Source organism: Vitis riparia, chromosome 4 (genome assembly GCF_004353265.1).
Source record: "Vitis riparia cultivar Riparia Gloire de Montpellier isolate 1030 chromosome 4, EGFV_Vit.rip_1.0, whole genome shotgun sequence".
Lineage (NCBI taxonomy): Eukaryota > Viridiplantae > Streptophyta > Magnoliopsida > Vitales > Vitaceae > Vitis > Vitis riparia.
In genome coordinates this window covers 19,498,924-19,509,632 of record NC_048434.1, presented here as the reverse complement: position 1 = coordinate 19,509,632, position 10,709 = coordinate 19,498,924, and the positions used below count along the sequence as shown (strand labels likewise).

General features: G+C 29.4%; 1 protein-coding gene across 1 annotated transcript; it reads right to left on the bottom strand.

Annotated features, from left to right (window-relative positions):
- Window positions 1-231: 231 nt before the first annotated feature.
- Window positions 232-1,803, bottom strand: LOC117913392 (AAA-ATPase At2g18193-like). The gene is made up of 2 exons (XM_034828361.1): window positions 845-1,803; window positions 232-719 (listed from the first exon to the last, which is right to left on the bottom strand). Exons 1-2 carry the CDS (start codon window positions 1,799-1,801, stop codon window positions 342-344), a joined length of 1,335 nt encoding a protein of 444 aa, XP_034684252.1. The 5' UTR covers window positions 1,802-1,803; the 3' UTR covers window positions 232-341.
- Window positions 1,804-10,709: the final 8,906 nt, after the last annotated feature.

Genomic DNA, 10,709 nt, shown 5'->3' with positions numbered 1-10,709 from the left:
TGTAATAATTTCTTTTACTATAATAATTTAAGAATAATTTTTTTTAAATTACCGTATTATTGAGAAAAGTCCGTGTGCGTTAGGCGCTGGGTCCAATTCTGCACCATGATAAGTAGGCGATGGCCAGGTCCTTTTAGAGCCCGCTTGTTTCTATTCTTGGGTCAGGCCAGTGGGCATATGATGGGCCCTGGCGAACGGTTCAAGAGGCACTGAAAGGAAAAAAGTCTTCAATATTCAAACCCTGCGTGAGTAATCACTAATCAATATAAACTGGTTGCATTTTAAATTATTATATACAACATTATTCTTCGCCGCTCACTTCAGCGTTGACTTCACGTTCATCATCGTAGACCCTCCATTCTATTGCCTTCGATCTTTTTCCAGTTGATGAATTCAACAAGTCCTCCAAGTGCAACATCAGCATCATCGCTCCTCATTAACTCCTCCCCAATTTCTGCCGGACTAACTTCCGTATTTTTAAGGAGGGTTTCGATCTCCCCAAAGAGTGGATGGTCAGTAACACCAAGGTAATTGGAAGCTAAGGTCTTAAAACCATCGTAAGTACAATAAGACATGTAGATATGCATATCCATGCGACCAGGACGCAGCAGAGCAGGATCAAGTCGATCCTTGTGGTTTGTGGTAAACACAATGATTCGCTGCTCTCCGCAACTTGACCATAACCCATCAGTGAAATTTAGTATGCCCGATAATGTCAGCTTCATGAATAACGAAGAAATAACATAGTTAGAACCATTAAAAACCATGATTTATTTTACCAAATGATGATAATGATGATGATGATGATGATGATGATGATGATGATGATCAGTTGAAGTACTACCTTAGCTATGGTGGGCTCATATAGGTCCAAAAAGTCTCCACGATCTCGAGTCTCCGCATTACGATCAATATCCTCGATCACTATCATGGATTTACTAGTAGTTGACACCAATATCTGCTTGAGTTCGTTATCGGAGCGAATGCTATTGAGCTCCAAATGGTAGATGTCAAACTTGAGATAATTGGCCATGGCTGCAATCAAGCTTGATTTCCCCGTGCCTGGAGGACCGTACAATAAGTATCCACGCTTCCAAGGCTTTCCGACCCTCTTATAATACTCCTTCCTCGCAACAAACCTATTCAAATCATCAATTATCGCCTTCTTTAGTTCCGGATCCATCGCCATAGTGTCAAACGTGGCCGGATGCTTCAGAGTGATGAATCCCCAGTCTCCAGTGTAGTCGTAGGAATCGTCGCCACCACGTTGTGTATGGCTACGGCTATAAAGTTTGAGTACCTTGTCTGTTACTTTAAGGTCATTGGCCCTGGCCATTATGTGAGGCAAGTAAGACTGGAGCACAATTTCTTTGTATTTCTTGTCGAAGCTAAGCTCGAATGTGCTGTCGAATCCATCGTCGTCACGCTTTGTACCGAGCACCCACTTGAGCTTGATGTTTTCGAAGGAATCGGGAACCACTTGGCCCTCTGCGATTGTAACGTTGAGATTGTTGTCCCTTGGGGTTTTCCCAACTTTAAGGCGTTCAATGAAAGGTGGGATCTTGGTGTCGAGATAGGCCTGGGTAGCATCGTAGATTTCGTTGGGCGTCATCCCATGGTCCTCTTCGATGAGGAGAGTGAGCTGAGAGAAAGGAGGAGCGAACCAGTAGGTTTGAAGCTTAGAGAGAACATTAGTTCGGATCTTGTCAGGGATGAGCTCGTTGATCATGGTTCTGATCAACACTATGAAGGCCTGGAGAGAGGCATAGAATGAGAATAATTTGGTTGCAATTTCAGGCATTGCTGAGAAAGAAGCAGCTATGGTTTCCATTGGAACTCTTTTGCAAGCTTGTGTGTTGGCTCCATCAACCATGATCAGTTTTTAAATTTTACAGGAGGGACAAGACACTCAGGGGTGCAACCGGGTCCCATGTCACAATATTCTTTCTTACCAAGCACGGAGAGTAGGATTTGGTTTGAGTTTTGGAACAAAATATTATTATTATTATTATTATTATTTAAAAACCATGTATAAATTGGATTCTACATGTAACTCCCAATCCAATATCTCCCAGTTCATGTATACGTGGATATAACCTCTTTATTTTCTTTTCTCTTCTTATTCTTTTTTTTTTAACCCTAGGATGAAGTCAAGTACATAAGTCAAGGGCAACAGCCCATGGCTGCCTTTGATGGAGTTGACTCCGGAGCCTTGAGATGACAAAACATTTAAAAAAAAAAAAAAAAAGATTTTAACTCCCTGTATATTTTTTTTTAATTTATACTCATCCATATTTTATCATTTTTATTTTTTATTCATTATTATAGTTTTAATTCATGTATATTTTTATTTATTTTTATCCACAATTATCTTTTTAATTCACATATATTTTAAAATATACAATTTAAAAAAATATATTTTTACACATTTTGATAAATTAAAAAAAGAAGTGAGATTTGATTCATTAATATAAAAATATATAGGAAAAAGAATTTCAAATATTTTAAATCAGTATTATCTTCATCTATTTAAAAATAATTTGAAATATATTCAATTTTTAATGAATAATCCAATTATTTAAAAAAAATACCTTTTTACTTATCATGTCATTAGATGAATTGACAATTAGACTTCATATAGATGTTTCCATTTCTTTTAGATATTTTATTATTATTATTTTATTATTTGAGAGTTTTTTTTCTTTAGAAACAAACACCTTCGCAGGATTCTTATTTTAATTTCCTAAAATTTTAGGAAATATTATGCAAAAAAAAATCCTATTTAAATAGGATTAATATTTTTTTATTTTCTAGAATTTTAAAAAGAAATATTGTCAAACAAATCCTATTTACTCATAATTAATTACCAATTCAAAAACTATTAAGGTTGTTTATTAAATAATAAATAATAAACTTAATAAAATATAATTATTTTAATTATGATTAATTTATTTAATATAAATATTTATTTATTTATTTTTATACTATATATCAAAGTACAATCATATTGTAAAACATTTTATATCTAAAAAACTCTTACAAACAATTATTAATATTATATAATAAATATAAATTTATTATTGGTTTATTTATTATCAAGAATATGAATTTATTTTTAACTTATTACTACTAGAATAATTTTTTTTCTTCAAATTCTTACTTTATAATGTTTCTAAAGAAAAAAAATTCCCAAATATAACAATAATAATAATAATAATAATAATAATAATAAAATATTTAAAAGTAAGGGAAATATCTAGACGAAGGAGTTTAGTTATTAATTGATTTGGATGACATGACAAGTAAAATGACATTTTTGGGAATAATTGGATGACTCATTAAAAAGTGTATGAATTTCAAATTATTTTTAAATAGACGAAGATAATATTAATTTAAAAAATTTGGAATTATTTTTTTCATATATTTTTATATTAGTGAATCAAATCCCACTTTTCCAAATTAAAAAAGAAAATGATTTTGAAATTTATTTTTTTATTTTAATTTTCAGTTATATAAAATATTTAAACTAATTATAACATATTAGTATCAAAATAAAAAATTTGATTATTGATAGCTTTCCTAGAGATGTAACACTTTTTTTTTATAGTAATTTTATTTAATATAATTAAAATGCATAATAGTAAATTAGTTTTTTAACTAATAACCGAATCTTAAATTTTGATAATATTACTTGGTTAATGATATCAAATTGTTGCTTTCTAATTCTACATAATTGTGGTATTCTCATAATTTATGTTAGATATATTAATACATAGTTGTTTATATAATAGATATTATATATAATTAAAGTTTTTTTATAAATATTATTTGTAAAGTAATTTAAATAAATGGTTAATTTCACTCGCATCCAGTCAAATTTTAGACGAATTAACATAATTGATCCTTATTGGTTTTAAATTTCATCAAACATTTCCCTTTTTGAGAGATAGAGGAAATGGGTGAAAATGATAAATGAATCAAATAGATGAAATATTTAATAAAATTTTAAATCAATGAGAATGAAGTGTATTTAATTAACCAAACTTTTAAGAGAAGTAATTGTTACAAGAAATTTTTATTTAATATATATTTTACTTGAAAAAGGTAATTGAAAAATACTTCTTGTAATATTTTCCATGATACATGTAAATTTTTTATAAAATTTGTTAAAGTCAAAAAATGCATATTGAACACATAGTGAGCGTAAAAAAGTACATTATGTTGCATGTCTCTACAAAAAACTTATATCTAGCACTTCGATTTTCTTAGGTCACTATTTGATCATTACCATCAAAGGACCCATGTATATGTTGTGATGAACATCAGAAACCTAAACTTCCACATATGTGACAAAGTGAGACTATATATATGCCAAGGAGATATTACTCTAGAACAATGTGTCACACACCCACACCTTCCATACAAGGTTATATGAGATATATCTTAATAGGAGAAGGAATGTAAAAGGTGGGGGGTATAATTGATAATTGACTGGCTCGAGTGAGGGTAGGCTTGATATAGATGCTCATGCAAGGGTGGAGACGATGACATAAAAGACTAAAATGGTGGTCCTTAGAATATGTAGTGTTATATGAGATGAGACATTTCTTCGAATGAATGTTGTAGGTAGGAGTATAATTTGAGTGAGGGTATGACCGATGAGGATAGCTCATGGAAGGGTGATGACTATAACATAGACACTTATGATAATGGTGGAGGAAGAATGAGTGTGGATAACTCTGAAGAAGGTGGAGGGGCGAGTCTAGATGTGTTTAATAGGGTGGAGGAGATTGTGCAAATAACCTAGGTAGAGGCTGAAACAAGCCTCTCTCGCTCTCTCTCTCTCTATATATATATACATACATGTGTGTCTAGATGCCTTCCATGGTAAGAAAAGAACTAAATTGCTAGGTAAAGGGAAGAGTGTGGATATATGAACCAGACACTTTATTCTTCTTGAGAGTAAAGATAACCAATCCTTCAAAAAGCAAAAAGCCCGAAGATGCAAGAAAAATTAAGAAGGAATTTGGTTAAAAATTAAGATGGCTATTTTCTTTTCCTTATCTTTTGGCCTCAAAGTCAAGCTGATTTTTGAGAGACAAATTGAGGCATTGATGAAGAATAAAGCAATGAAGAACAAAGCGAAGGCACAATCAAAGAATAAATCTTGGAGGGTTTTGAAGGTTGTCGGAAGGGTGTGTGATTTTGATACCTTCGCCATTGTTGGTAAATATGCTTAGGTGATGAAGAGACGAACAAAGAATAAATCTTGGAGGTTAAAGATTATGGAAATTAAATATGTATAGTTGATGAGAGAGAATAGGGGTTGGGGTCCTAAAATACTAATAAAGTTGGGTTCATAATTGCTAAAATTGATAATAGAGAATGAGAAAATTTGAGGAACAAAACCCAAAAGTTAGGCAACAGTAAAGTTAGATTTATAAATTAGTAAGATGAAAACAAATAAAGAAAATGACGTTGATATTTGCATCAATCAAATATCTTTATATATCCACCTAAATTAAGAATTTTTAAAGATAAAATAATCTTTAATGAAACAATTAAATTTAAAGTTAGTATTGTTCAAAATTATATTTTCAACATTTTTAAGTACAGTTGGAAATGATATTTTTGATGTTCAACATTACAATTCTAGACACTACACATTTAGTTGTTGTTGTTGTTGTTTTTTTTTTCTTTTTTAAATATTAAAATTTCACTTCTAAAACACTTTTAAATTATTTTTAACTATTTTTTAATTATCTTTACTAGATTTTTTTTTTGGGTCAAAATTTACATAAATCATTAACCTTAAAAAATATTCATGTAGTACTATTTTGAACTTATTATATATATTATTAATAATAAGCTTCTAATTTTACCTAGGGATTGCTGTCGAGTATAAAAAAATTAATTAAAAAAGGTAGGTATAAAAAAGAATAATGAAGAAAGTATTTATATGTTCAAAATCTTAAAGTGAATGTGTGGACCCCGCATTTCGGCTCATGCGTTTCCCACTCGATGGCAAGCTCGATTTTTATTTTGAAAATTTGATTTTTATTTGATTAAGAAAAATAACTTGGAGTCACCACTTATTTTTGTTTTATTTTTAAAAGGGTAAACAAAATAAGAAAGAAAAACCCTAAGTGTGACTCCTTATTTTGGAAAAGGTGATCTACGAAAAACCGGATCGGGTTCGGGGGTCAAGTTACTTATCAGGAAGGTACGGTATAAACCGTAGCACCCCTCTAAGTCCTTAGAGCCAGGTCTCTACTAATACAATGAAACTGATGTGGCAATCAACGAGAAAGTCAATGGATACTTACCTAAATTATACACAATATGGGAATCAAAACACGCAATAGAGATTGACTAGAATGAGAGTGGGTGCGTACCTCGGCCACGAGCCACAATGCGCTATCAAGAAACGAGATTAGTGCACAATTAAGGAACACAAAATATAGCTCATGCATATCGGAGTGCAAAACAAAGCTCAAGCAAAATACATTAAGTACGACAATTGACAGTCAAAAAGGGATCACACATAGGGGCCCCCACCAAAGCCCAATTTATTACTTATGAACTAGTCTCACAAATTCCGTGTTTTTGAATTATGAAGAATTTATTATTGCTTATGTAGAATCAAGAAGATCAGAAGATTATTTAAGAACCGGAATGGAATTAAAACTATTTGAGTGAAAACTGGATTTTTGGAATTTACTTGAAAATTGGAATATTGAGAATTAAATTTAAAATATTAGAGCTTCGGTAATTAAAATGAAATTTGCCAAAGAAGATGAGAAATGAACTTTAGGAAATTGATTTGTGAGAATATGAGTTTTGAAAGTTGAATTTGTAATAATAATAATGATAAAGAGTGAACTTTAGGAAATTAAATTGCGAAGATATAGATTTTTAATAATAACAATAATAATAATATTAGGAAATTGAACTGAGAGAGGGTATAGATTTTTAATAATAATGCTAATAATAATGATAATAATAATAATAATAAGGGAAAATTGTGTTTTGGGCCCAGTTGGGCCCAAAAATTAATTTATGGTCCATATAAGTTTCATATTTAAGCCCAACACTCAATGAAAGAGTGGAAATTGAGAGTAAGGATATTGTCTTTAAAAAATCCCTAAAATACCCTTGACTATTAAATGAAAAAAACTAACCAATCATCTCACCTTTCTCATTCTCTCTTTGACTCTTTTGCCCTTCTCTCACCTATTTAATAGTGGAACCAACTTGAATTATTTTTCTTCATCAAATATGAAAGATGATTAAAAATTATTATTACCAAATGTATTTTTGAAGTGAATAACTTTTAAATACCTTATCAAATATTTTAAAACCAAACTCAAATATAATCTATATAATTTTTAACTACTTGTTTTCATCTAAAATAAGTAAATATACATTTCAACCCTTTAATATAAGAAAAATTCAATCTCTATTATGTATTGATATAATCCACTTCTAAAGTTCGGTCATATGAAAGCATTTTAATTAAGTACTTAAAATAAAAACTTTTCATCCATCCTCTTTCTTTTTTTTTCTTTTTATTATTTTAATAAATTTTCAATTAATTCAAATCATTAAAATAAATCCTTAATAAACAAATTTGTAACATTCCATATAATTTATTACTAAAAGTCATGTTCAAAAAGTTATTAAAATAAGGAAGAAAGAAGATTAAAAAAAAATAAACATTTTATTTTATAATAGTAAAAAAAAACTTTAAAATACTTTTTAATATAAAAAAAATTAAAATAGTGACTATATTTATTTTAAATAGTATTTTAATCATTAAATTATTTACTTCTAAAATATAAAAGATAAAAATAAATGTAAAATGTAATTTTTATTTATTTAAATTAATATTTTTTTAGAAAGTATTTTCGAAAATAGTCTTCGAATCATTAATATAATCTTTTTTATTTATAATTTAAAAATAAAAAAATAATTTTGATTTTTCAATTATTTATAAAAGAGTTTAAAAAAATAATGAAAAATAAAAAAATTGTTAAATAAGAAAGAATAGTGGCATGTGAAGAGTGGTAAAATAAAGACAAAAATCAGTCAAGTGGGTATTTTTGTCTATTCCCATCTTATATCCTTGAAATCAATTATGGGTGTTTGAAGGACTCTTTATTAATTATCAAAGCCAAATGGGTCTAAAGCCCAATTCTCCCTAATAATAATAATAATAACCATAATAATAATAATAATAACACTGAGGTTTTGGAATAATAATAATAATAATAATAATGATAACAAGATTTTGAAAGTTGAATTAATAATAATAATAAGAACAATATTTTAAAAGTTGAATCAAGAATAATAATAACAATAATATTTTAAAATTTGAATTAATAATAATAATAAGATTTTAAAAGTTGAATTAATAATAATAATAAGATTTTAAAAGTTGAATTAATAATAATAATAATAATCATAATCATAATAATAATAAGAATAATAAGATTTTTAAATAATAATAATAAGGTTTTGAAAATTGAATTAATAATAATAATAATAATAATAATAATAATAATATTTTAAACGTCGAATTAATAATAATAATAATAATAATAATAATATTTTAAAAGTTGAATTAATAATAATAAGATTCTAAAAGCTGAATTAATAATAATAATAATAATAATAATAATAATAATAATAATAATAATAAGATTTTGAAATAATAATAATAATAATAAGGTTTTGAAAGTTGAATTAATAATATTTTAAAAGTTGAATTAATAACAATAATAATAGTAAGATTTTAAAAATTGAATTAATAATAATAATAATAAGATTTTAAAAGTTGAATTAATAATAATAATAATAATAATAATAATAATAATAATAATATAAATAATAATATCCTAAGCCCAGGTCATTAAACTAAAAGGAGCCCAAGTCCGTAAACTCATTAAATTAAAAAAAGCCCAGCCTGCCTCCATCTCCATCACAAGCCCAGGTCATCAAATTAAAAAGAGCCCGGGTCCATAAGCCCACTAAATTAAAAGAAGCCTAGTTTGCCTCCATCTCCAGCAAAAACCCAGGTCATTAAATTAAAAAAAAAAAACCCAGGTCCATAAGCCCAAACGACCCAAGCCTGCCTTCAATCTCCAACAAAGCTGGTTTTCCACTTGGGTGTCGCCTTCAGCCAAGGAGCCTCCACCACCAACGACGCGATGGAGAGGGACGTGATGGCGGCGAGCTGGCAGTAACCTGAAAATGTCACCGCTGTCACTTCCGCGCCATGGTAGATGGGCTTTGGGTGGTTTGGATGTGAAGGATGGGCTGGTATCGGTGGTGAGGTTAGCTGCTACAAATGGGTGTGATAGAAAAAGGAGATAGGTATGAGGGGTGTTTCAGAAAAGCGGGTAGTGGTGCGGGCATGAGATATGCGAAATGAGTGGGTAGGGGTGGATAAAGGACATGAGGATACAGAGAAAGAATGGGTTTTGGGCGGTATGTTTAGATGAACACATGCATTAGGGTGTGGGTAGAGAGAAATAGAGATAGAGATATCCATGCATGCTCCAAGCTCCACGTACAGGGAAGGACAGAGAATATATGTATGATTCTGATGCTCTCATATGCATAAATATCATGGTTTTAAAAACCGGACCGGACCGGCCGGTCCGACCGGTCAAACCGTCGACCGGTGAACTTTTCAGTTCGGTCTGTTTCAATGAACCGTTTGTGGTCGAACCGGCATTGAATCGTTCAAACCGACGGTCGAATCGTCGAACCGGACAAACCGTCCGGTTTTTTGTAAACCGGTTACACCTTAAAACAATTTTTTGTTTACCATGTAAAAGGCCAAAAATAACACTTTATATGGGCCATGCCCATAGAAGCCCATTTTGCTGGCATTTTTTATTTTAAAATAACACATCAACTTGGGCCATGCTTCCGGGCCATGCTTCCAGGCCCAGCTTGCTGGCTTGTTGGGATTTAAGGTAAGTGGGAAGCTATTTATAGAGCACATGGAGTACAAAAAATTCATGTGCTTCTGATGTGGGATTGGGAATGAGACTCATTAGAGGAAAACATTGCCTCTTAAGGGTTGGACGCACGGAATTTGATTTTATTTCAAATTTTTATCATATAAAATCTTAAAAAAAATTGTAAATATTTAAATTCATGTTGATTTTTATAATAATAATTATAAAAATAATATAAATTAATATAAATTAATTAATATAATAATTTTAAAACAATAAAATACAAAGACAAAAAGATAAAATTAAATATTATAAATTTTTTTATCTTAAATATATATTCTTTCTTAAATATTACATATTTCTATTTAATCAAATTTAAAATATTAAACTTTATCATTTAATTTAATTTAATATACCAAATATAAAAATCAAACATTATTAAAATTTGTAATTTTATATATTTTTAATTTTTATAATTATTTTTAATTTTATATAATATATAAATTATATATTTAATTATTTATTACATCACCGGTTCAATAGCGGTTCAACCGCCGGTCCGACCAGTGAACCGTGAACCAGTAACTTTTCCGGTTCGATTACTGGTCCGGTTTTTAAAACATTGATAAATATCCTTAAGTGAAAATCATAAAAAAACGAGAGAGTAGCAGAAAAGTTGCATCCAAACAATGAATAAAAGCTAAAGACATCAAGGAAAATGCATGAAGAACAATGCAACAA